The sequence below is a fragment of the Pezoporus wallicus genome, unplaced genomic scaffold (genome assembly GCF_028554395.1).
Source record: "Pezoporus wallicus isolate ANWC-B61680 ecotype Strahan unplaced genomic scaffold, APGP_CSIRO_Pwel_v1 contig_13201, whole genome shotgun sequence".
Taxonomy (NCBI): Eukaryota; Metazoa; Chordata; class Aves; order Psittaciformes; family Psittacidae; genus Pezoporus; species Pezoporus wallicus.
In genome coordinates this window covers 1-27,874 of record NW_026637261.1, presented here as the reverse complement: position 1 = coordinate 27,874, position 27,874 = coordinate 1, and the positions used below count along the sequence as shown (strand labels likewise).

Sequence of the window (27,874 nt, the reverse complement as noted above, 5' to 3'; positions counted from 1 at the left end):
CAAGCAGGAGCCACTGAGTGGCAGAGCTGGAGAGTTCAGTGGCTTCTCTGCTCAGCAGGTCCCTGAGCTCAAAGAGAAGATCACCAAGACCAGATGTCAGTATAACAGTGCTGATTTCCTGGCAACCTTAACAAAAATACTCCACCAAAGCCAAGCAGCAGCTCTAGAGGAGCAGGCAGCAGGGAGACAGAAAGGCCAAAGCAGCTTCCCCTGCTTGAGAATGAGGAAATGTAAATTACTGAGCTATGGGAATGCTGAGGCCTTGTGAGCAAGTGTGAATGCAAACGAACCGCCTTTATTACAGCTGCTTGAGGAGCACAGTGAGCAGGAACTATAGACAACCTCCCAAACTAGAGCGTTCATTGTATACCCTGAGCTCCTGTGAGGACGGCTCAGATCATGAGTCTGACAACACAGTCAGTGTGCACTGAATAGCCAGCCCCAAATAAAAAGTCAGTTGTAGTTCACAGCAAATCTCCCTCCTGTTACAAAGGAGCAGCAGCACTACTGAACCAGCAGCTGCAGGTATCAAGATGTGCTGCAATGCTAAAAGTGGAGTCACACACCGAAGCCTAACACATTTCCATCCTTTGTTATCCAAACTCTTTTTTAATGAAGACACCAAGCAGTAAGATGTGGGGAAGTTTATAGGTGGATCTGCCCTCTTGGAATGGAATCTCTGTAGCTGCTAAAGCACCCTCGTAACATCCCAGTGTGTCACACACTCAAGCTCTGCAGTCACACTCTCTTCATAGACTGTGCCCTGGCAGTGTCACTGTGCTTCCCATATACACACACTTTAAAAATGCCTCTAAGGCTTTTCCTTCCCTTCAGCTTTCACCCCCAAAAGGAAAGTCTTTAGATTGAAAGGAGAACAGTACTTCTTAAGTACAGACCCATCACTTGTTAATTCACAAGTTCATTGATTGGCTCTAAAGTCATTTCTTCCACTTCTGCTTCAGATCTTTAGTCTTTTTCAATTTCTTCCGTTGCTTGGGTCCTCTTGCTGTTTCTAATTTTCTCTTCTTCTCACTGGGAAACAGGAACAAAATATCTGTTAAAACTACACCAGATTCCCATCCAGCTGGGAAATTCTGGTTGCAAAAGGGGGGTAATGGTCTACATAGAAATGTGGTTGGGAGAAAATACTTCCAATTTCTTGGGTCATTTAAGCTGGTGCTAGAGAAAGCACAAACAAGAGTGTGACCTAGATTTTTTAGTGCCTTCAGATGCTGTAATACAATTTGAATCCCAGAAGGTCTTGACTTTTAGCTCTTGTCATTGCTTTTTAAGACTTTAAGTTATATGACCTAAAGGCAATTCATATAAAGCATGTGGAATTTAGAGTACCTAGAAAAAAGCATTACCACTGACAAGTTTAAGTACACAGCTCTGTTCCTGCACTAGCAAACATGACAGAGCTCCAATCTTTGTAAGCACTGACAAAGGTCTCTCATTCCTGTAAGGCTTCTGGAAACTCGCAGCTTCCAGCATTCATGAAAACAACTATGAATATACAACGGGTGGAAGAGAGATCACATAATTACTTCAGCTGTCAGGCACCCCAGGAAGGGGAAATAAGCAAACAGGCAAGTCTCAACTCTTAAGTCCCCAAGGAAAAGATGTGGAAAGGCTCCAAGCTGGGCAAGGCAGAAGAAAGATTGATGAAAAGGAAGGAATTGCAGAGCCACAGACTCCATATTTTGCAGGCTTAAGCTCACATTTGACAGAATTCTTTTTCCCCAAATTCCCATTTTCTCTCATGGGACAACCATAGGCTCCCACCCATTAGCTACCACAGCAAATGGGACAGGTACATGGTAGGAGTTTGTTCTTTAAATGGGACTCTAGGGAGAGATGGTACCAACTTCTGTGCATGATCAGGATCAAGACTTAACCATATCAACAGAAGAAAGTTAAATAAGCAACTAGGTTACATTACAACAGGACTACAGAGCAAAAGAGAATCTACACCCTCATTTTTCCAGGAAAACTGGGAATCTATCAAGGACACTAAGTTCACTTTATCTGCATTTAATTGTTTAGCTTCACTCTTAGGATAAATGTTATAATAAAGACAGCAGTGGAGTATTTCAGCTTTCTTCACCTTTTCAAACTGACGACAGCAGCGTTCTGTCCTGCTTTGCTCAGCACCTCATTCCATTCTTCATCGTCACCCCGGATAATGTATCTAAGTGAAAAAGGTAAAGGAAAATCCAAGTAAAATTGCTAGCCAAAAAGAAAAAAATAAGGGGATTATATTGTCAGGCACACAATACTCTACAAACAAAGCCTCAGCAGCCAACCAAACCAGTATTTGGCAATACAGACAAAACTAGACTGGCAAAGGGATACACAATAGCTTGTCATGACTCTCAGCAGACTCAGTCCAAAGTAGATCAACAGCAACCAAAAACTGTCCCCCTGCAAAGCTGGTCAGGGTCAAATGGAGCCCTCTCAGGAACATGCCCTATTGTAAATATCACAAAACCGGTTTATGAAGCCTCTCCTCAGAAAAGCAGAGGGCTGAGTAGAGAACATCTGTTATGAAAGCAAAAAATGAGGCCACAGAGGTTATACTTCCCATAGCAGTGGAGTACGCTTTCCTTTGCCCACTCAATTTCTTAACCTTCCATCACTACAGCTTTAAGCCTGACAACCACAATCAGATCTATATTCACTATAGATTTCTTTATAAAAGCTTGTAGGTTTTTTCTTCTTTCCCCCCTCCAAAAAAAAGAGGAGAAGGATGGTTGTGGTGGTGAAGGAAGAGGATGCAAAAAGCAGTGGTTTATAATGGAAAGTTAACTGAATTAGCAGCTTCTTTTAGACCAGCAGTAAGCTTGAATTGTGCAGTTCTTCTGCGTCAACCTGGGAAAAGCTGAAGACCTGCAGCTCTCTTTTGAAAGGAGAAATTAAGGCAACAATTGCTATTCAAATAAGCTCATGTTCTGGTGTTCAAGTACCTTGGAAATCACATACAAATTTAACTAGGCAAAGCAGTCATGTAACAAAATGGAGTGGTTGCTCTCCATCTCAAGTTCTTAGAGGTTTAGAATAGACTGGCCTTTGTTCACATGAGGCTGAACAATACTGGACAAAGCCTTTTCAAACCAAACCGAACAGCTCTGTCTCTTCTATTAGTTTTCTATAACCTGTATTGAAAAGTGTTCAAAATGGATTTTTGTCTGCCTCTTCTCATGGAAAACAGGAATCTACTTTTGGGTGGAAAAAGGGAACATGGTCCAAAATGACAAACAGATATGTAATGCCACCAACACTAAAAAAATGGAATTAAAACTTAAAAAATGATGGTTATATTGTTTTCCTAATGTGAATTACTTGCAAGTCACTTCAAATCACATCCATTTTCATCCTCTCTTCAAACAGGCAACCAAAGATTGAAAGAAGTTTTTATTCCTTTTCTCAGATTTAGCAGATTCTAGAGCCAAACCAGACAACTTTCCTAGGATGTCAATATAGTAAATAGGATTTGTAAGACAAAAAGTGGGAGAAGAGAAAGAAGGGAGAGAACCAGTGGCATGTATAACTCCCGATGGTCCAGAAAGAGAGACATCTGCTGACACTTCAAGTAAACTGCTGGTTCAGCAGCTCAGTAGCCTACAAATTGCCCAGCTCTACAGCAGTTAAAAGGCATCTTGTAGTAATGTAATGTACTAAAACATTAATGCACACTGTAGTTAGTAAAAGAAGCTCTGGCTGGTTGTTCTTTTTCTGTTGGTTTGAGGTTTTGATGTTTTGGGGTTTTTTGGTTAAAGAATATTAAAATTAGCCAGGTACTGTTTTCACTTGAGTTGCACACACAGTTAAGCTGGATAGCAGACAACAGGACCTGGGCATCCTGGTTTGAGTAATGACTATTTCTAAAAGCACAGGAGACTGTAAAATGACAAACAGCCCGCAGCCAGGCAGCTTGCTTTACTACTCCATATTACAGAACTATATAACTAATATATGTATAATATATATACTCTACACAGCCAAGATCAAGAATGACACATAGATACATAGAGCTACTGCTGTGACAAAGGAGAATAAGACTAATGTGCTCAAGCTCATGCCAGTGATACTGAGAGAGAGCTGAAGACTGATCCAGCATTCCTGTTTGCAGCACATCTTCTATTTGCAGGACTGCAACAAGAGCCCCAGCTCTTAACAGCAAGTCAGTTCTACAGCTCCACAGACAGCTCCACTCTGATCAGCTGTGATTTGCCAACTTACAACCTTTGCTTTCCATTCAAACTGCCAGCAGAAAAAGGGAAGTTGGTAAGTTCACTCTTGGGAGTATGACACACTTCTCAGGCAATGAATTTCATGCACTGAGGTGAAGAGGCGAATGGCCTTGAACTGAAGTTATTACTGAATTTAATTCATACTGCAGAGAGTGGTTTGAGTGTGAAACAAAGCAGCTGCTAACAGAGCTGATTCATGAAGACTAAGTCATTGGCTGTCAGGCACACAATACCCAAGGTCTTCATTAGTGTAGCAGCATCTCCTTATCTTACCTGGCCACCACAGAGAATACCCACAGCTATTTCTCGTTTTCTGATGGGCTGAGATACTGCAGCTACAGCCTTGTGCACCACACTGTGCTCGTGACCCAGCATTCAAACAGGTATCAGGGAAAAACTGGATTTGAGACTAAAATGGATGAATTCTTACTGTGTAAGGTCCATTTCCCTCAGCTTCCCCACTTCTTGCTTGTGTTTTTCTTGGAATTCCTTCGCAGCTTCTTCCTACAACAGCACAGTACAATGGATGCATTAAGTTCTAAGCACAACAGTGTAATGGAAGGAAAATGCCTTTCCCATTGAAAGAGAAGTACATGCCCTAAAGCAAATACCAGATGATCCTAAAAAGCTTCACACTTTTATATAACCTCATTTCTATGTTGTTTGTATACATACATGTGTAATATATAAAAACATCTTGGTAGATTCTGCAGAAAATCCATGTTGCAAATTAACAAAGCATGACTCGAAGCACGTAACACAAAGCTGTCAGGTTTCAACTGCCATAATGTGACAGACGTGATGTGGAATTCTTTCCATCCAAGAAAATCTAGATGACAAGGCTTCTACACTCAAGGGAATTCCATGAAGTGTTCACATATGTATCAAGAAGAAAGTTCATAATTACCAAGTCATCATTTAAAGATTTCAGTGTTGGCTCCATTACAATATCTTTTGTTGCTGCCATCTGCTCCTCCACAGCTTTTTCCTGCACTGTGTTGAACAACTGAAAATGAAATAAACCAACACATGTAAGACTTGCTGTTTCTTCTAGGTTATTGCTCTAACATAAATAGGAAATGCTGTCTGTCCCCATGAAACTCTTCTAACCTTGCAAATGCTATCAGGCTGTTTATTTCTGAAGCATACGTTCCATCATACTGAAATAAAAAGCTCAAGGCTGTTTCCTGAAGGCAGAATGATACAGAGCTTTTATAAAGAGTATAAAAATAAATCAGTCAGTACTCAATGTCATTTACATAAATGTAGAGTACTCGTAGTTTACAACATACTTCATTAACACAGCATCACTTGAGTAATATTTGCAGCCAAAAGCTGCATATGTATTTTTGTATGTTATTTTCTTCAAGGGTTTTATGCTGAGGAAGTCACCTCTCCAGTGAGCCACTACGACAGACTGCACCAGCTATACTACTGTATCCTGAACCTTGAGAACTAGAAGCCCTAAGCTCAGTAAGCAATTGCAAGCAGTTTGCAAGTATTTTGTCCGTCTCATTATTTGATAACTCACCACATTACTCAATAAATTATCATACACATCATAAGCACTATTATTTGGGAAAACACTACATAAATGCCATAAATTTTTCCACTGGATTTTCCCATCTTATAGAGGAATTTGAAGTCAATTGTTGGGGGCATGTTAAAGATACAAGTTTTGATTGAGCTCAGTATTGGAATTAGATACTGGTACAATACAACTAAGTCAAAGCCCGTTCATGATGCCATTACCTGCACTACTTTGCGGATGATCCTGTTGAAGAGGCCCATCAGCTGACTGCTGGGCAGTTCTAACTCCTTTTCCAGTTGGTCTAGAGATTTATGCTGTAGGCCAATCCCTAGAAAAAGGGCCTGAAGAAACAACATATATTTCAGTTATAGAGGATTTTAGAGCATATACAAATATATATTACTCTCTACACTCCCTACATTTAACCAAGTCCTTGCTCTGCTCAAGTAATACAAGGCTTCTCTGGTATGAGCTAAAGCTTTGCTCAGATGCAGTGGAACACCCCTGAATTACTCTGCAGATGGCATTCGCCACTCCACACTTAGTATAGACAAATGCCTTTCTCCTGAAGTACAGATAAAAGTGGAATAAAACTATAAGCAGGAGAAATCATGAAGAGGACTACAAAAGAAGCAATTAACTGAAACTAAGTCTTTTATTAAAGACAACATGAAACAGGAAACTATTCCAAAAGTATATATACAAAGAGAGGTGAAGCATGGCTTGTTCTCACAGTGATACGTACCGACTGTGCAGCAGAGAGAGAGATATCACCCATCTGGTTGAGAAAGAACATCCTGGCAATGGTAGGTACCATATCCATGATGAGATGATAGTCCACCATGTTGCGAGAGTACATCTCTAACCTCTTCAGGTCATATGGGATGAAAACTGACTCTAATTCAGCACGGCTGATGGCTGATGGGTACAAGAAAAAGACAGCAATGTCAAGACTGCTCTTTGAATACTGAGATCCTGGATAGCTACAAGATGATTCTTTGTACCCCTGTAGCAGCAACCAAAACTCTTTCTGCAAGACAAATACTAAAACCCCACAAGAGAGATTACCAAATTCTCTCAAGAGGACTCCCCTCTGCAGGGCATATTGAGAAAGAGTAATTTGCTTTCAAGCCAGAAGTGACTGTTAGAACTCTCTTGTCCGGCCCCTTTTTTTTATACTGCCTGTTTCCCTCAGCAAGTGCTGGACTGACCCCAATAGCATGCAGTTGAAGTGAAGCCTCGCTCTTTAGAAAGACATCACATTCCAACTTCCAAATTTCTAATGACAATGTTCTTCCTAAGACCCTGAGCAAGCTGCTCTGCCTACTGACCCTTGCTATTCAAGGCTTCCCTTTTAATTCCATACTGGATCTGACAGGTGTCAGTATCCATCCATGTTTTGTCATGCATTTAGCTATTACAGTCAGGAGCCCTCTAATTTTAGAATTATAGAATAGTTGGGGTTGGAAAGGACCTTAAGATCATCCAGTTCCAACCCCCCTGCCTTGGGCAGGGACAACTCACACTAAACCATGTCACCCAAGCCCTCCTAAACCTGGTCTTGAGCATTCACAACTTCCCTGGGCAACCCATTCCAGTGCCTCACCACCCTCACAGGAAAGAATTTCCTCCTTATATCCAGTCTAAACTTCCCCTGTTTAAGTTTGAACTCATTACCCCTTGTCCTATCACTACAGTCTCTAATGAGGAGTCCCTGTCCAGCATCCCTATAGGCCCCCTTCAGATACTGGAAGGCTGCTATGAGGTCTCCACGCAGCCTTCTCTTCTCCAGGCTCAACAGCCCCAACTTCCTCAGCCTGTCTTCATACAGGAGGTGCTCCAGTCCCCTGATCATACTCGTGGCCTCCTCTGGACTTGTTCCAACAGTTCCATGTCCTTTTTATGCTGAGGACACCAGAACTGCACACAATGCTCCAAGTGGGATCTCACAAGAGCAGAGTAGAGGGGCAGGATCAGCTCCTTCGACCTGCTGGTCACGCTCCTTTTGATGCAGCCCAGGATACGGTTGGCTTTCTGGGCTGCAAGCGCACACTGAAGCCGGCTCATGTTCATTTTCTCATCAACCAACACCCCCAAGTCCTTCTCCACAGGGCTGCTCTGAATCTCTTCTCTGCCCAACCTGTAGCTGTGCCTGGGATTGCTCCCACCCAGGTGTAGGACCTTGCACTTGGCATGGTTAAACTTCATGAGGTTGGCATCAGCCCACCTCACAAGCGTGTCAAGGTCCCTCTGGATGGCATTCCTTCCCTCCAGGGTATCAACCGAACCACACAGCTTGGTGTCATTGCCAAACTTGCTGAGGGCGCACTCAATCCCACTGTCCATGTCAGCGACGAAGATGTTGAACAAGACCGGTCCCAACACCGATCCCTGAGGGACACCACTCGTTACTGGTCTCCAGCCGGACATTGAGCCATTGACCACAACTCTTTGTGTGCGGCCATCCAGCCAGTTCTTTATCCACCGAGTGGTCCATCCATCAAATTGAGGTCTCTCCAATTCAGAGACAAGGATGTCGTGTGGGACAGTGTCGAATACTTTACCCAAGTCCAGGTAGATGACATCAACTGCTCTACCCCTGTCCATCGGTTCTGTAGCCCCATCATAGAAGGCCACCAAATTGGTCAGGCAGGATTTCCCCTTAGAGAAGCCATGCTGGCTGTCACCAAGCACCTTGTTGATTTTCATGTGCCTTAGCATGCCTGCCAGGAGAATCTGCTCCAAGATTTTGCCAGGCAAAATCTTGAGTTACTTAAATCTTTGCTCAAGAGTTACTTAAATCTTCGCTCAAGAAAGCAAAGAAGTAAAAACACCCACAAAACACCAAAACCTCACCACTCCTCGTTTCCATTGGTAGGAAATGTCCTCTTAGCTTTTAGTTAGAAATAAAAGCATTATTCTGGATAATAGGAACAAACACAATGACTGACCAAGAGCAATTCATGGCACTTCACGGGAGACATCACACAATGCCTGTAGTTGAGAACTCTCACAAACATATACATGGATTTTAAACTGCAATCTAACTGAACGTCATGTGCCAGGGTACTCACGTGGCTGGGGCTGCTGTTTGATGTTTTTGTTCTGCAGTATATTCAGAGCCAACGAAGGAGAGAATGTGCTGAACTGGTAGGAAAGCAGAGAAAGGAACCGCCTCCTAAAATCTGTAGGACAAAATGATAAAATAAACAGCTTCTGTGGATCTCTAGAATAAATAGTCCTAAAGATTCTCTAGTGTTAGCAAAGTCAAAATTACCTTTCCAGAAGGCAGTAAGCCAAGGCTCCTGTTCAGTGTCCTCTTCGTTCAGTGTCTTCAGCATGATGCACGAATGCTCACCAGTCAGGTCATTCTAATAAATAATATATAGAATCATAGAATAGTTAGGGTTGGAAAGGACCTTAAGATCATCAAGTTCCAACCCTCTGCTATGGGCAGGGACAGCTCACACTAAACCATGTCACCCAAGACTCCATCCAGCCTGGACTTGAACACTGCCAGGGATGGAGCATTTACCACTTCTCTAGGCAACCTATTCCAGTGCCTTGCCACAGTAAAGAACTAAAGAACTTCTTCCTTATATCTAACTTGAACTTCCCGTGTTTCAGTTTAAACCCTTCACCCCTTGTCCTATCACTGCAGTCCCTGATGAAGAGTCCCTCTCCAGCATCCTTGATATCACTCATCCTGCTCATGAACCTTTTGCACTCTGTGCCCAACTGATGCAGACAAAGGTCTTCTAAATCAACCAGAATGCATGTATCCACTGCTACTGATCACCACTCCTTCATGGAACACCTATGAACTCCTAGAATCTGGGAAATCCCAATGCTGAGGGATTTTAGCTTCCTGAGGTAACCAGGAGTCACCAGTTTCGGGAATTCCAGACACATCTCAAGAGCCAGAAAAACAAAAGAAAAATGCAATTACATGAGACAAATTCTCCCCAAAAGTCCTATAACTGCTAGTGCTATCTTTTGTAAACACCTACAAACACAAGAGCAGTCTGCTCAAGGTTACTTGTGTATTTTACCAATAACCACATTATTAACCCTCAAAAGCTGTATTTTTTAAGTGGAAACTACACGTTTACAACCCTAAAACTTTACTCCTTTAGTTATCTATAAGCCCGGAGAATAAAAAGGATCACAAACCAACCACCAGATGTAGCCTCAGGAAACTTTCCTGACCGACTCACTTCTCACAGAAGCTAATGGAAAGCTGCCCAGTGATTTCAATAGGGCTGGATTTCATTCAGAAACAATATGCTACTTACTGGTGTCTGCCTCAGATAAACTGGCACAAATCCAGCACGTTTCCAAAACCTGGGAAAATGGAAAAGAGAAAACACACTGAGAACGACAGAGCTGTTGAACCTACAGTAATACTTGTGGTTAAATGCAATTTATCTACCATGCAAGAACAACTGTTGAAAAGTAAGTGGAAGTCTGTAAGACAGCCTGCCACTAATGAACACAGACAGAAAGTAGTGGCAGCAATCAAACTGGCTGAGGTTCTAACTTAGAGGAGTGAAGAATGATGACCAATAATGAACAAACTTTCAAAGACTGACAGACATGACACAAGAGTTATTGCATTTGACACGATTCCAAGGCCTCCCTTAGAAACAGGAAGACAGATTTTGACCAATAATACCACAGACTCCTAAGGGACGCCCTGGGGAGAGGATGAGGATTTACAGTTACTTCAAAGACTGATGATTTTCCCTGGCAACTTCCAGGTTGCAAATAGTCACTTGTGGACCAGGGAGAACCCCAGACTGATCAGCAAAATCCTGCTGGCTTCCCTTTCAATCCTCCTGCATCTCAGTTGTGAACTGCTCCTCCAATTCGTTTTGCTCAGGACTAGTATAAGAAGACCTGCTGAGACCAAACATATGGCATCCCAGACAAAAGAAAGAAGCCAGGCTCCAGAACAACTGTCACTGGCAGCCTACCTCCACAGGCCATGGGATGACTACTCACTCATCAGCTGTGCAGCATGCTGCAGATTTCAGCAGGAAGCCCTAGAGTGTACCCTATCCCACTCTTCACCCTTTTTTATCTATCCCACAAAGCTAACAGTCAAATAACTGAAAGAAAGAAGTAGCAAAACCCTTTATTCTCCCTCTCTGCCCTGAGAGGGATCATTCAAATAAAGACATCTGAGCCATTTCCTTTATAATTTGCAAAGATTGAGACTATTTCAAAAGAACCATTCATTTCTGATGCTCTCCTCCATAGCTGAATAAGTCACCATCACATTTTGGCATGAACTTTGCAGCCATATTCACTATCACATTTTGGCATGACAATTTACCACGACATTTTGGCATGAACTTTGCAGCATACTCACCATGGAACAAAGCAGGCTACAGCCCATGTATCTGAAACACCAGAGCTGTAACATATAGTAACTGACTGGGTCAGTCACAAACTGGCCTCCACTGCTCTTACCACTTCTGAACTCAATCTCATCTCTAGTACAGCACCCTAGGTCCTCTGCACGTGGGGGTATGCCAGCAAGGAGCCAAGGTTTTAGGTGATAAATGACTGCTTTGTTTTTAAGCTAGCAACAGGAAGAATTTTGCATTACTTTGAAACTGTCTCCCAAACTATGTGTGGATTCATAACTTCCCAGTCTATGGCTGAGAAAGTCTCAGGAACCAAGATAGTTTTATAGAATATGATAATATTAAAAAAGTTTGCATCTATTACAAAATTCTATGTTTTTATACAAAATGATGTTGGAAGGTGGAGCTAAAACTGAAGAAAAATTAGTAAGTCATTTACTGCTGTAGTAACTCAGATCCTCCATGGTAAGAAAAGCAAGAAGTAGCCACAGATGCTTGTGCAAGTCATTTACGTTAGTTGGGAAACTAATAACTAACTTTGCAGTCAGCAGCAGCTCAAGCTTCTACAGGTCACAGGAAGTAGTACTTAACTTTGCTCTGCTTCTTACAGGCTGCTCTTACTTCTCAGCAAAACTCAGCAATTAAAGCTAGTTACTGTTAAGAAGGGTCACAGAGACAACCAAGAAGTGAATGGGTTTACCCTCAGGAGACCAAGGAAAAGCTACCCTGAAGAATGCACTTAGGATCAACCCTACTGTACATCAAGTTTTATAGGAGAAATGGTTTTAGAAACCAAGTGAAATACGCAGAGATAAAAAGAATATCCAAGGTGTAAAATATTCATTCATAATATAGATATTCGTATACTCTGTTCTTGTGAGACACCACTTGGTGCACTGTGGGCAGTTCTGGTGTCCTCAACATAAGAAGGACATGGAGCTGCTGGAGGAAGTCCAGAGGAGGCCACAAGGATGATCTGAGGCTGGAGCACCTCCTGTACAGTGGGGCTGCTCAGCCTGGAGAAGAGAAGCTGCGTGGAGACCTCAGAGCAGCTTCCAGTGTCTGAAGCCTACAAGGATGCTGGAGAGGGACTCTTCATCAGGGATGAGAGTGATAGGACAAAGGGTGATGGGTTTAAACTGCAACAGGGGAAGTGCAGGTTAGATATAGGGAAGAAGTTCTTAGTGTGAAGGTGGTGAGGATAATAATAGTAATAATATATATTGTTATAATTTATAGTCATTTTTGCACTATATAACTAGCAAATAGAATAATGTCTTACTTGAGTAATTTTGGTGTTAGGCCATAAGACACTCCTAGATAGTCCAGGCTTTCAGCTTGTCTCTCGCTCAGTTTGAGAAGTAGAGGAGGCAAGTCTTTCCGAGGTGTCATAACCTCTTCTAATAAACTAACAGTCTGAAAAAGGAAGCGGAAATGGGTTAGTAGCAATCCTCACAGAATCTGAAAATGACATCTCTTCTCCTGCATAAAAAATTAGTATTTCCTCTTTACAGGGAGAAATTATTATCAAGACAGTGACAAACAGCACAACAGAAAATACAGGAAATGTACTGAGCTCCATACCTCACTGCTTACAGTTGCAATTTCTTTTGGCTTTTGAACTGGTTTTTCTTCCAAACACGGGAATTTGCCTTCATAGTACATCTGCAGTAAAGTCAGAGCTCTGCTGCCATAACCCATCTGTCAGGTAGGAACAATACATTGTAAGCAAACAAAATCAGTGCAGAGATCACTCAGTCACTGCAAAAACACATTTTCTTTGCTACACAGCAACTCCATGAAGGACACTACAGAACCTGGATGTCTGAAATCACATTGAGAGCCCAGTTTAGGCCTGTGTAATAATTCTCGGTGGTTAACTCTGGCACTCAGAAAATGCCAAACACCAGTGTGAACATTTGTCAATCTCACAATAAATACCACTGGATCTGGACTGTACACTGCTGCTCAGGATGCTGGCACTGGTTTGCTACTTCCCAGGGGAAAGCAATGCCCCAGCCTGCTGGGCATCTGATCACTTCTGTGTGCCTGACCTCATTCTGTTACTGCTGCTGACTCAGTCCCCAAGTTTAAAATGCTAAAAACAACTGGGTTCCAAAAAATACTTTACCCCCTGGTAATCCGGATGAACTGCAATACGAACAACACGGCCACCAGAGAGGCCCCCGAAGTCTGGATCTTGGAACTGCGGAAGAGACAAAAGTCAATTTAAGGAACACACACGGGTACTCTGGAAATAATAAACAGCACTGAAATCTAGCTTGTGTGTGAGCACATAGCCAAATTGTTCACCTGCTCTGAAATGGTCCAGGGAATAAGATCACCAGAAGCTTTCTTTCCCCTAGAAAGGCTGTTCATGATAGATTGGCGAGAGATCTCTCCCTCCATGCACACCTGCCAGAAAAGGTAAAAGACCATTACTAAATGTTTTCTCCTACAGTTCCCCCACTACAGCAGAATCAAAACTTATACTCAGGTGTCGAGCCCACTGTGCAGTATTGACATTTCATGTAATCCCCTGCTCTGCAACATGATGAGCAAACATATATGCACCAACAGGCTCTGCCCCTAAAAGCTGTCTCAAAAAGTCCATGAACAGCAAACATAAAAGCTCATCCCACCAAGATTTCTCTGTAAATGTCATGTATTTTTCATGTAAATGGGGCTTTTTCTTTTAATAAACAGTAGCTCTAACTAGCTGCCTCACACAGATGTTCAGCCTGGAGCAGAGAAGGCTGCGTGGAGACCTCACAGCAGCCTTCCAGTATCTGAAGGGGGCCTATAGGGATGCTGGGGAGGGACTGTTCGTTAGGGACTGTAGTGATAGGACAAGGGGTAACGGGTTCAAACTTAAACAGGGGAAGTTTAGATCGGATATAAGGAAGAAGTTCTTTACTGTGAGGGTGGTGAGGCACTGGAATGGGTTGCCCATGAAAGTTGTGAATACTCCATCCCTGGCGGTTCAAGGCCAGGCTGGACAGAGCCTTGGGTGACATGGTTTAGTGCGAGGTGTCCCTGCCCATGGTAGGGGGGTTGGAACTAGGTGATCTTAAGGTCCTTTCCAACCCTAACTATTCTGTGATTCTCTGATTTTAAGAATCTGTGTTTTTAAGGAAGAAAGGATACAGTCAGATACCAAACAGACAAGGAGTGAAATATTCCTATATCTCTAAGCATGTGCACCTAGGAGTTTGCATGTTTGCAGTCCTACTGCAAATAACAGGAGTGCTAGAAATAAGGGATTAGCAGAGTGAACCAGTGAACCAACTTTCCTTGCAGGAAGCTGAAATCGGAGGACAAAGTCATCTCTTGAAGCAGTTCAGCTCCTCAGAAGACTTCTCAGCCTAAGGTAGCAATTACTCCCAGCTAGTACACTCCTGTCATACTCCACTGAGTATAGTGTCTCACGACTGTACTGTACAGTTCACTTCACAGATACACTCTGCTCTCCTACCTGAACAACAGCAAGAACTTCTGGTAACGAATTCTGGGTAGGTGGAACAGGTGGCAAAAGGCAAAAAAGATGATGGGCAGGAGCATCAGACAGCATCTGGAGGTCATTGGGTGAGTTCTGGAGAGTAAAGACATACCAGAAATAAAGAATTATTCCATAAGAAGAGCTTCAAAGTCCAATGTAACATCAGTAGCTGGCTCCTCTAGTTTCTGAATTTAGAGCTGTTAAGAAACTTGGAACTAGTACAGTACTGATGGGTAAGAAGCTCACAGGCCACTTCATAGCTGTTAAAATCCCAGGCAGCACCTGTTTTTCTCAAGTGAAACCTCCTGTTTTGATATGTATACAACTGAACTTTCTATTTTTATATAGCAACTTATCTCTTGAACTACCAAACCTTAAAGAATTTTAAGTGTCATATGTTTAGTACTCAGTATTTATGGACTTCACCACTCACTAGTGACTTACTAGTCACCCATGGTCCTGAAACCTTGAGATGAACTATTACTCTTTTCAGTAGAACAGTAGTACTCTTCTTTTGGTTAACCTGAGGCTACTAGAACTGCAAAAGAGGTTCATCATTGATAGTGTTCTGACAAGTTTGTAGGCTCACCTAGAACTTAGTCAACAATTTCTCAAAACAAAAATATTCCAGATATCTGTAAACCCAGTATATTCAGCCAAGACCAAGGGAAAGATCTCTCCTTTTTTCTTTATCAGAGAAAGAAGAATACAGATCTGTATATAAGAAGCAACTGAAGCTGTTCAGAAACCTCAATTAGGCCAATTCAATTAGACTGTCATAACAAACACTGCTCCCTCCATAACATTCCTAGCTGAAATTTTGACAGAAGTAGCACGAGCTTTACCTTGTAGTGTGAAGCCACATAGAGGGCCATCAATCTCTGTAGAAAAACTTCTGATGCTCTGTGGTAACAAAACAGTGTGTCTCTATTTACATAATATCTAACCAGAAGGGTTAAGGAAACAACCCCTTTGAAACAAGGCAAAAGCTCCTTGTTGGCTTAGAAGTATTTTCAGTACAGCCTTGGGCTCTATGCTGGCTTGTGCTCTTAGACTCTACAGTTCTATTCACAAGAATGAGTGACTTTGGACAGTATTCATAGCCTTCACATCCTCCCACTGTAAAGCTAATCCTTTTATAACTCTAGCAAGGATTTCCCTTCATTTAACCCTTCTTTTGGATCATCTCTGCAGTAAAACTGGAGTTTGGTAATGTCCTAGTAAGACACACCACCAGTCTTAAAGGGCAGTAGTAAGAGCTTAACTCCATAACTGTGGTCTTAATAGATTTCTGCCAAAAGATCACGTGCTGAGGTTATCACATTAGCTGGAGAACCCACTATTAATCAGCTTGCAAAAGCTGCCTTCACCTGCAAGCATATTGTGATGAGAGCACAACACCTGAGTAAGGATACAGGTCACAAGCCTCAGGCAGTGGGCAGCCAGAGATGATTCTGGTGATGTTGAGACAGTCCAAGCACAGCAGATCATTCAGCCACTTTTCAACTGGGTCTCCAGGGGCATATCTGATTGACTCATGGAGAGAGATTTCATGCAACATACGAGCTGCAAAGAGATTTCAGAGAAGAGCATCTAGTGTTGGAAGTTACAGCTAGCAAAGAATCCAGTAAGATTAGTGTCCTTTGAAGGTCTCCCAGATTAGAACATCATTACTCACACAGCTTTCATCCCTTAAAAGCCTTTACAGCTGAAAATCATGAGGAAAAAACAGAGAATTCCTTCATTTTCCCATACCATTACCCTCCAGCTGCAAAGTACATGGACACATGGGATACCCACAGGGCTTGCCAGCAGCAGCACTGAAGATTACAATCATGCACCAGTGCAGACCACAATGGAATACCTGAGGCAAGTTTAGCTGTAGCTGTAGATTTGTTCTCTGCTGTCATGGTGATTTGGGTCTGTGCACTCTGCTGACGGAGCTGCTGAATGAGCTTTAGAGACAGTGATCGACCAGTACCCTCATACCTGAAAAGCAGAAGACAAAAGTGTGGAGCAAATAACCAAACAGGAACCTTGAGCATGGGGAAGCTCCAGGACAGAACTAGGCTGCCATCCAGAGCCCTGTGAGAGCCTCAACCATCTCTGAGAATCCTTTTGATGCTTGCAGCCCAGAAAGCCAACCATATCCTGGGCTGCATCAAAAGGAGCGTGACCAGCAGGTCGAAGGAGGTGATCCTGCCCCTCTGCTCTGCTCTCGTGAGACCTCACTTGGAGTATTGTGTGCAGTTCTGGTGTCCTCAACATAAAAAGGACATGGAACTGTTGGAACAAGTCCAGAGGAGGCCACAAGGATGATCAGGGGCTGGAGCACCTCCTGTATAAAGACAGGCTGAGGAAGTTGGGCAGCCTGGAGAAGAGAAGGCTGCGTGGAAACCTCAGAGCAGCTTCCAGTGTCTGAAGGGGGCTTATAAGGATGCTGGGGAATGACACTTCATTAGGGACTGTAGTGACAGGACAAGGGGTGATGGGTTTAAACTTAACAGGGAAGTTCAGGTTAGATATAAGGAAGAAGTTCTTTACTGTGAGGGTGGTGAGGCACTGGAATGGGTTGCCCAGGGAAGTTGTGAATGCTCCATCCCTGGTGGTGTTCAAGGCCAGGCTGGACAGAGCCTTGGGTGACACGGTTTAGTGTGAGGCGTCCCTGCCCATGGCAGGGGGGGTGGAACTGGGTGATCTTAAGGTCCTTTCCAACCCTAACTATTCTATGATTCTATATTCTTTTGCATGTAGGACAGGGCAGCCTAGCCTGTCACTTTCTCAGTCTCACCATACAGTAAGGAAGATGTGATTCTTCCCTCTTTCCTAGCAGACTACAGAATTCTGTTTATGTATTTACTCCTTGCAGAAGAACAGAGAAGGTGCAAGTCCATAAGAAAAGGAAAGCAGCAAGTTCAAGAACTGACTCTTGATTATTTTAAGGAGCAGTTCCACAACAGATCAAGAATTAGCATGACCTGATGTAATAGTGTAATAAAAAAATGGACTGTAGATAAGAAATGGTCCACTGACACTTGCACGACTGCTTTCTCAGGTAGAAAATTGCTGCTCAAACCTTACCCATTGATTGTAGAAGCCATGAAAACAAGATAAGGGCCCAGCAGGTTCTTCACCAGGGGCAGAGGAATGGCAGCAGCTTCGTCAATCACAACAAGTTCAGCTTGACCCAGTTTCACAGAATCAGCAGGGTGTATGTACTGCAGGGAATGAGATTACACCATCACTGTCAACAACAGCTCATCTGGGAATTAGGGAGATGTCAGAGTTGGCAGAATTGATGCCCTGAAAAGCTGTTTTAGGTCCCTGTTCTCCAGGACCACCAAGCCAGAGATGGAGACATGAAAACAAATAGTTGGGAGAGGGTTCATGTTACCCTAACAAGGGTCACACATCTTGTTTTGTGTATTCCCACACAAACTTATCTGCAGAGATCATAAAAATGAAGGAAATCTCATCACTAGAAACACATGCTCTTCCTTCACTGTCTCTTTCACCTTCCCTTGCTTTTGTTTTAAGAAGAAACCCACAAGCCATTAAGGAAGCTTTGTGACCCACAAGTTATTCATGAAAAGAAGCAAGATATTTTGTGAAAGTCTCTCACCAGAAAAAAAAGTCTGGCTTTAAAACAAAATCAATCAGAACAGTTACACATCACATAAAATGCACACGCTTACAGTCAAAACAAGCATGGGTACAGCCAACAGTTAGGAACAAAAAGTAGACAAGAAAGAGTGCAAAAGAAGCCAGTTACCTGAATGGTCTGTCTGTGCTCCTTGAACACATTCACCCTGACAACAGCCTTGTTAAACTCTGGATTTAAAGACTGAACAATCTCATAGTCCAGATGTTCCTGAAAGAAAACATTGTTAAACGGTAGGAACAAGCCAAGATCTAAATATTGTTTATTATTATCATCAAAATAAGATCACTAAGACAACACAGTTATTTCAGATTCCAGTTAGAAACTCATATAACAAAAGCTTCAGAGGTGTGAGAACTGAGAAATAATTTACTTATGTTAAAAACTATTTTACAAAGAAACTGATTTACCCAGCTTAAAAACAGAGAAGGAAACGTAACTGTACTATGATTCATTTTTGCAGAACACTACCAAAAGGCTGGCAGCTGATATATGTAAGCAAAAAAAACAGATGAGATGCAAAACCCCTCCTAAAACACGACTGCTGTGAAAGTACTGTAAAACAGTCCGATCTCCTTACCTGATACTGCAGCGCATCAAAGCCTTTAAAGATGAACTCAAAGAGAGTGTGAAGGTTATCGGGGCTTGGAGATGTGACAAAGATATTGGAGTAACTGCACAGAAAAATAAAGCAGGAGTTTAACTCTTTTTCTAACAAATTTTACTTATACATATTAAGTATGGACACTAAGTATGTATATATACTAAATAGAATGTTTTCTCTCTATGAGGGGTTGATTTTACCTATTAACCAAACCACAGCAGATTCCTTTAGCCACTTATTTATTATGTGATTATTTTGCTTTTTAAAGATTGAGGGGTTTTTATTACTGTAAGATAGAAAAACTTGAATATCAGTGTATGCAGCAATCAAAAGATAGAAGAAGAATAAAAAGGAGGGATGCAGTCCTTGAAGAAATTACAAGTATATTAAGATCCTGTCATCTTTTCTTTTAAACTCATGGCTGCACATCAAGCCTGGGAGATTGGGGGGAATCACTCACCCAAAAGCTACTGCTCCAGCAATAGCCAGTCCCAAAGCAGCAGATTTACCCCGTCCCCTGGCTGCTGTTAATGCCACAGTGCTCTGTAGAGTCTTCTCAGAAATGGCTTCAATGAATTTTAGAACTGCTTTTGCCTGATGGAAAAAAAATGGAAACCAAACATCAGCTGTGTTTAAACTGCATTACTTACACTTACCACTACTACACATGCTCTTTCCTAGAACAGGAGAAAGGAAGAAAAAGACAAGATAGGAGAGCAGAACATTAAAACCCGGATGAATAACATGCAAGAAGTGGTAATCTCTACCCACCAAGTCCTTGAAATTACTCAGGTCAAAACACAGATCAACAACCAGTACAGCAACTCTCAATTACTACCCCAATCCCATTGACCACAGAGCATATTCACCAAGATGGGAAGAGGCACACTGCTCTCATAGGAGGCAGATGAACATATCCAGGCAGTGAGAAGACCTACTACAAAAGGGCTTAAGCACTGCACAGCTCTGGGAGCCACCAGGCTGAACTGCAGCTTCTCAGTGGATACTTCCAAAACAGGAAAGATAACTGCAAGAGGGCCTTCATTTGCACTACTCAGTGATTTTCAAACTGGAGTAAAAAATATGTAAGGGATGCGGAAATAGGGGCATATTAAAAGACAATACGTGTTTTCAATTCCTATTTGAAACTGAAATGAACAGAAACTTCAGGTTAAGTTTCCTGCTTATTTCAATCCCTGAGAGCTCATCACCTTTTTAAATGTGGACTTCTCCAGATGAGCTTCCTGTCTCCATTCTTTTCCTTCCACTTATTCTCAATTTCAAGAAAAAAATCACTGACACTGCTATTGAGCTGCTATCTCCAATTGTTTTTTCAAGGAAATTCTAAGCCCAGATCCATCACTGTTCACACTCAGATTTGATCACATGCACGATGAGACACGCTAAGGCGACCTGTCAAGCACAGAGTATCTCAGATGTAAACACCACACCAACCTGATCCAGGGTTTTACAGCCATCTACCAAAACTCCTACAGGCTGTGTATCCTGCAAGCTCTCCTTCAGCTCTTTCAGCTCCACGTCCTGTGGCCGGAGGCTATCTTCCTGTAAGACACGAACAGTAAACTTGGGCACAATTACACATTAAATATTTCAGTTTTAAGGCATCTTCAGGAGAATGGTTACACAAGATGTGGATAACCTGCCTTCCTCAAGCTTGGAAGAAACCAAAGAAAGGATATTTCAGTACGTGGTGACTGGAGAACAGCACTGCTAGGAAGAAGGGACCACTTCTGAAGAATTTAATTCATTTTTCAGTCCTCAGGGTATGATCTGTGTTGTACTTGTCACAGAAGGTGTACATATTGCCACGCAGGGGGGAAAACTACCGCAGCAGCAATACATCAATTTTCAAAGCAATGTAAGAGTTTCAAAGCCACACAATAAACTTGGATGCAAAAGCAATTCATTTTAAATGGGAATTATTTCTGATTTTCCTTATTGACACTTAAAAATCCAAAGGCATCAGTCTATCTGTCTAACATATAAGCCTTTGTGCTCCTGTCAGTATTATTCTAATGCTAAGGGGGAATTGTTTTTTAAAATCAGTGCTCTGTTAGAGTGTTTTTACCATCTCTGACAGAATCCAAGTTGGTGTTTCTTAAGCCACACAAAACAGTTCAAAAGCTTAAAGATTTCTGTCTAAAACTGGTTCAATTTTACCTTTGTCTACAGCTGAAAGTGAGAAAAGGATGTATTTCTAACAGTGCAAACTATGTCTGGTTTATATTCAGTGAATACTTCCTGAGATGTGGCATGTGTAGATCAGAAACAGCCACCACAGCTTTTAGGTGTCGGGGGTCTCCTGAGCTTGTAATATGCTTATTTCTGAAGTGTTTCCCCACCCTCCAACCATCAAAAGGTCTTTTTATTTGCCTCATTCCAACTGCCCATTAGCTTGAAATTTCTCTATGCCCTTCTGAAACAGCAACCACAGATTTTAAGTTTCACTTCATTTGGCTAAACAGCAACAGAGCAAAATCAACAAATACAGGCAAGAACACACACAAAACTCTATGACAGAGAAAAAATCAAGGAGGAAAGGAAAAGGAAAGGAAAAAGACAACTTCCCATGCTTCACCCATACCAATTGTAACTTCTGCAGCATATTCTAATTCCTCTCTGCAAGACCATGATTTCATAGAAAGGAGGGTGAAAAGAAAGCTTCCTTAACACACCATGGTTAAACCAATTTCTCCCAAGGAAAACTGCTGACACTGGTTACTGACCTGAGACTGTGGTGGAACTGGTGTGATATTTGCAACGTGACTGGAGATGGGCAAGATATTGAGCTGATCATCAATCACAATGCAGTTCTTGCATGAGGCCAGAGACAGAATGAACCTGAGCAGTGAAGCAAAGGCGACTCAGTAAAAACACCAGTAACACAACTGAATTTTGGTAGTTAATTTAAGCTCTTTGCTAAACCCAGACCTAGTATTTACAGCTACAGCTACTGACAGCTGAGCTACAGCTGCTAATATGCCTCTTACCATAAAATCAGGATCACTCACACAAAACAGGTATCCTCTTACCAGGATGTCTCCAATGAAGACTAACTGAAGATCATACACCCAGAGATCATTTAAACAGGAGGCAGCTGCATGAAAGTGTATGACTTGAATCCACAGTAGCTGCGGCCCCCAAAGACTGCACTCAGTGCTGGTTATTCATCCTAATTTCTGACATCCCATAACCACCTGCATACTAAAGACTGATTTCTGCAATTTTCCTGTGGCTGGAGGTAGGGCTCACTCAGTAGAAGCTGCTGCTTTTATACAACAAAAGCAGGGAGAACACCTTGACAAGACATTTCTACAACTATACAGAATACTCCACACTCATCAGTTTTATGTTTTACAGTAGTGCAGTGTCTGAACTTTGGTGCATCTGAAGCATGTTTCCACAGAGCATTTCAAGAAAGGAACTCAGAACAGTTTGCAAATTTGGGCCTATTTTCATATATCCCTTGTAACACATGCCAAAACTCTGGATAGAATCCCTCCAACAACAAACTCTTCATTTCCAGAACAGTACATGAGAACTTCACTGAAGCAGCCAAGAAGCCCTATTCCCAGGCATACCTACAGGATGCTTCCCTAATATGAATACAAGATGTTGTTCCAGCTGTTTTCCTTGGATGTACAGCTCTGACCCTTTACACTCCTAATAACTTACCTCTCATTGAACCGTCCTATCACATCCTGGTGTGCCTCTGTTCTGTACCGAGAGTGTACATCCTGAAACAGAAAGAGAGTCAGTCTGAAGAAGGAACAGCAGTAACAGTGGTTATGTCCAAGATCATTACTCATGGTACCTTGACATGGATTTGATGGATGGACCACCTGGAGGATAAGGAATTGGCTGGATGATCACACTCAAAGGGGGCCTACAAGAAATCTGGAGAGGGACTTTTGACAAGGACGTGTAAAGACAAGGAGGAATGGTTTTAAACGGAGAGAGGGGAGATTTAGATGAGATATTAGAAAGCACCTCTTCCCTGTGAGGGTGCTGAGGCACTGGCACAGGGTACCCAGAGAAGCTGTGGCTGCCCCATCCCTGGCAGTGTTCAAGGCCAGGTTAGACACAGGCGCTTGGAGCAACCTGCTCTAGTGGAAGGGGTCCCTGCCCATGGCAGGGGTTTGGAACTGGATGAGCTGTCAGGCCCCTTCCAAGTCAAACCAGTCTGGGATGCTCTTCCATGCCTGTGGACTACTCTCCCTTTCCACTAACACTGCATCCCAGGCAGGATTCTGGTTTTCTGTTTGTTGTGAAACATCCACATTTTCCAAATACTTTTAAAAAATACACTTTACCCACCAATTCCTTCACAATGGTCTTACTTATTGTTGCCCAACTTAAAGGTCAACTCTGCCAGGTACAGAACATTTCAAACACTTCAGAGATGCTAAGAAAAAATAGCCTATCGTTTTAATTCACTTACTGGCATTATTATTAAAGGAAATGGTTCCTTCTCTAGGTGTAAGTATACTTAGTGTGAATCATTTGTTTCTAAAAATATCCAGTAATTGTGAAGCTCATTTTACCTAGCAACAGGTCACAGAACCATCAAAGGGCCTATTTCTTACTTGACTTGCTGTTACATGCGCAGACAGAATACATAATTTCCAAAACCATTGTGAAACAAAATATCCCAATTGGATTTCTAAATGACAGCCTTTTCTTCTTTGTAACTGTAATTTCAAGACACAGAAATGTCTAAGCATAAGATATTTAATCACAGATGAATGAAGGAGCATGGAAGATGATGGAAGGAAAATCACAGCCCATAACAAAAGCAGAATAAACCCGCTTAGCATCACCACGATGTACCTGCTCAAACAAAAGAGACACATAACGCTGAACATACCATGGTCATTGTATAGAGCTGCTTCAGTGAGTTCATAGTCCTCAGGAGAATCACCACAATTCCACCACCTTCTACTGTTTCAATAGTTCTAGCGAGCAGGTTTGGAGTCAAGGCTTCAAAATCCTAGGAAATAAATACAACTCTGAAGTTGCCAAGAGTTTATCAGTGCAACCAGCACCTACTAAAAGGAACAGAAAGACTAAAAACATTATTCCTCAAAGTTTAACTTACGCTTAACGTCCGCATTAACCACTGTCTCATTAAAATTCAACCAACACGGCTATGCCATTCTCACAAAACTTGTAAAAGATACACGAGACCATCATAATTTAAGTAACAGAAGCAACAAATACCGCTCCGGCAGCATTTACACTGAAAGCCACTGATACTTGTTCAATGTCCCTTTTAAGTCAAAAGGTTGACTCCTTACCTGAAGTACACACATGCCAAAAGTGTTGCCAAGAATCTTGTGAGTCTCACTGTAATAGCAGTAGCGAATGTTTGTGGCTGCTATGAACAACTCAAAAGGATCATCTTCCTTTATGTTTAAAGTTCCGCTTTTAATCTTCTTCTGCAGTTGTCTCATCCTCTTCTTCCGGTGGCTGGAGAACAGAATTATACACAAGTGTCTTGGAAAAGGGTTTGAGAACAGCGCCTTCAGGCCTAGGTTCATGTCTATCTTATATCACAATTGCTGCTTTCATGGTGTGTTCCCACGTGCCATCAGCCCAGCGTGGTGAATATCACCCAGAATCAGCTGGGTTTGCAAGAAACCAAAGTGCTTCGTCAGAATCAAGTAGCGCCAGGTAACTGCCTTTGTGTGCAGACTGAAAGAATGACACAAATCTAAGAACTAAAATTTAAGCATTTTTTCAAAATGTAGGTATTCCAATGCTTACTCTGCACTCAGTCCTAAATGTGGCTGAGGCTGAGAAGCTCGGGAATTAAAGTTTGGGCCTTCTGAGGTTCAAAAGGTGAGGGAGAGATTGACGCAGGACAACTGAATTAGTGTTAGAGCTCCAAAAGGAAACCAGAGGTACCTAGTGCTGGTGTCAGCTTTATTACAGTAACCAAGTTTTAGTTCTGGAAGACCAAACTTCCTGTAGCTCCTCCAAGAACTAATCCTGGTTCTCATTACAACCAAATCACACAACCTACACTCAGCAGACCAGACACAGAGCTTTTGCTTCACACAGAGCAGTGACCACAGCACAAGTCACAGGAGGTATCTTACCTGCTAAAGCCCAGCTCCTTTTTGTAACACCATAGGACAGAGGGTCTGGCCTTTACCGTTGCTTTGGACAACATGTGATGGAGTATAACCACCTGCCAAAACACAGGAACAGTCATCAACAACTGGGCTCATCAGATAACATTGAAGAGCAAAATTCTTTTCTATACTTGATTTTACAGATACGTGTTTACCAAGCAGCCCTTTGCAAAACAGAAGGATCCCTCGACATGTTGTGAGGGTTATGTTCCTTTTTACACAGACCTGTGCAACGGAACCTTCTCCAGAGCTGTATGACACTGAAGACACCAAAGTACACCTACTATTTCCTTAGCGCTCTGGCAGAACTCTAACAACGGCACAAATAGATTATTCCAGGCTAAATACAGTTGCTGCTATTTGTCACTTCAATAGAGATTTTGCACAATGTATTTCAGACTTCTACAGTTTAACAAGATTTCCTTCTGAATCTTTATCTGCTAGCAGATATGGCATCCCACCTCACTGCTTCATATCCTGCACATTCCTGCTGCTTTGGAATTCAACTCATCAATGAAAATCCTGAACACAACCAGACTCAAGAGATATCCCACCAGAACTCACCCATCCACTTGAGCAGTAAACGAATGACAACTCTCTACAAGTGCCTGACAGGAGGATGGAGCCAGGAGGGGCTGGGCTCTACTCCCAAGGAACAAGTGACAGGACAAGAGGAAACAGCCTCAAGCTGCATCAGGGGAGGTTTAGATGGAGCTGAGGAACAGTTCCTTACCCAAAGGGTGCTCAGGCATTGGAACAGGCTGCCCAGGGCAGGGCTGGAGCCACCATCCCTGGAAGTGTTCATGCACCATGTAGACAAGGCCTCAGTGCCACGGGTTAGTGGCAGTTGCAGTGCTGGGGAATGGCTGGACTTGATGATCGGAAAGGTCTTTTCCAACCTGGTTGATTCTATGACAACTTTCTTGTAAAGCCACCTAATTTCTATTTCTTAAGTTTTTTTCTGACTAGTTTATCCTTCCCCCATTAACTGGAGCTACCTGAACCAACTTATCCTAAAATATCATGGCTTTGCTAGGCTGTTCTTCCCCTTTCCACTTACAAAACACAAGTCTAGAGTCTAAAGAGAAATCTAGTGGTTCATGTCTTCCATACAACGCTACTGAGCAGGTCCAGCCCAGGTCCTGGTGTGATGACATCTGCAAGATGACTTTGTACATAAAACACCACCTGAGGGCAAACCCATAACATCTGATGACAGAACTGAGATAGGAAAAAAACTCCAGTTAGCCAGAAAATGAAATGTACTTTGCCCAGTTTAAAAAAAATCCCCAAACAATTCCAATTTGCCTGTAGCTGTTTTTAATGTAATATTCGTGTGTTTCTCAAACAGACGTTGAAGGGCAAAGTCCCCTAAACCATTTCTAAGGCCCCTTTGCCTTAGAATTCACTTAGAAGTCATCCTCCCTCTCTACTCAACCCTGGTGAGGCCACATTTGGAGCACTGTGCCCAGTCTGCGATCTTCAGTACAAGACAGACAACGAGCTACTGGAGAGGGTCCAGCGGAGGCCACAGGGATGCTCAGGGGTCTGGAGCACCCCTCTTATGAGGAGAGATTGCGGGAGCTGGGCCTGTTCAGTGTAGAGAAGAGCAGACTGAGGAGATCTCATCAATGCAGATCAATAGCTCAAAGGCAGGTGCCAGGAGGATGATACCAGACTCTTCCCAGTGGTGCCCAGTGACAGGATGAGGAGCAATGGCCATAAACTGAACCACAACTTTCACCTCAACATGAGTCAGAACTTCTTCATACTGCGGGTACCAGAGCACCGGAACAGGCTGCTCCATTGAGGTGGAGTCTCCCTCTCTGTAGACACTCAAATCCCACCGTGGGCACGCTCCTGCTCTGGGTGGCCCTGCCTTGGACTAGATGGTGTCCAGAGGCCCCTTCCAACCCTGATGATTCTGCGCCTTGAGACGAGTTCCCCCCGCCAGGCTGAGGCACGACACGCTCTCCGCGTGGATTTACTGAGGTAAATCCCAGTTCCGGGCGGCCACAGACCCCCCGTTCACCCGAGGCCCGGTTCAGTACCGCACCATCGCCCAGCACAGCCTCACCTGGTCCTTCCCGCGGTCGCCGACCACCACGAAGAGGGCCCGCTGCCGCTCCGCCACCCCGTTCTCGATCAGCACCCGAATGCGGTTGTCAACCTTCCGCCGGTGCATGGCTGCGGGGCGCGAAGGGCTCCCTCACGAAGGGGCCGCCGAGCCGAGCGGATCCGAGCCGAGCCGAGTGGAGCCGAGCCGAGCCGAGAGGACCCGAGCGCTGCCCCGTCCCCCCTCCGCCTCAGACAGCAACCGGACGGAGCCAGCAGCTCGCGCCAAACCACGTGGGACCGGCGCGGACCGGGGCGCGCGCGTCGCGCACTGCCGTAAGCCCCCCCTCCGAGGCTGTCCTTGCGGTTCGCCTGCGCCGTACGTAACGGTGTAATAATGCCTGACACTGTGTAATGGTGTCCGGTAGTTGTACGCTTTAAGCAGAACGCAAGCGGTTTTTTCCACACGGGAGAGTCGCGGAGTTGTGGAAACACACACGCAGTGATCAGGGCCCCGCCGGAGCGCTCGTTAACTCACAGTGTTCCCGGTGCAGGAACGGTGCCGTTTGCGCTCGCGGGCCCCTGGCGGAACCGGGAGACGACAACGGGACCGTGAAGAGGGGGAGGCGGTGGCGGCGGGGTCCGGCCCGGCAGCAGCGCCCCCGCCTCAGGGCAGCCGCGAGAGGCCCCCGGCACCGGCGGGGCGCGAGGGACCCGAAAGAGCCGCCAGGGGGCGCCACA

At 43.5% G+C, this 27,874-nt stretch overlaps 1 protein-coding gene across 1 annotated transcript; it reads right to left on the bottom strand.

The window, feature by feature from the left end:
* Positions 1-275: 275 nt before the first annotated feature.
* On the bottom strand, positions 276-27,356 carry NAT10 (N-acetyltransferase 10). The gene is made up of 28 exons (XM_057404524.1): positions 27,156-27,356; positions 25,043-25,134; positions 24,239-24,410; positions 23,809-23,931; positions 22,617-22,678; positions 21,668-21,782; positions 20,376-20,483; positions 19,381-19,514; positions 18,897-18,990; positions 18,428-18,526; positions 17,737-17,873; positions 16,520-16,644; positions 16,071-16,221; positions 15,501-15,597; positions 14,632-14,748; positions 13,470-13,571; positions 13,288-13,362; positions 12,741-12,857; positions 12,439-12,572; positions 10,080-10,128; positions 9,062-9,155; positions 8,859-8,969; positions 6,530-6,702; positions 6,006-6,125; positions 5,161-5,259; positions 4,684-4,757; positions 2,108-2,191; positions 276-1,032 (listed from the first exon to the last, which is right to left on the bottom strand). The coding sequence occupies exons 1-28, from the start codon at positions 27,261-27,263 to the stop codon at positions 939-941; spliced, it is 3,060 nt and encodes a 1,019-aa protein (XP_057260507.1). The 5' UTR covers positions 27,264-27,356; the 3' UTR covers positions 276-938.
* Between the last annotated feature and the right edge of the window lie 518 nt (positions 27,357-27,874).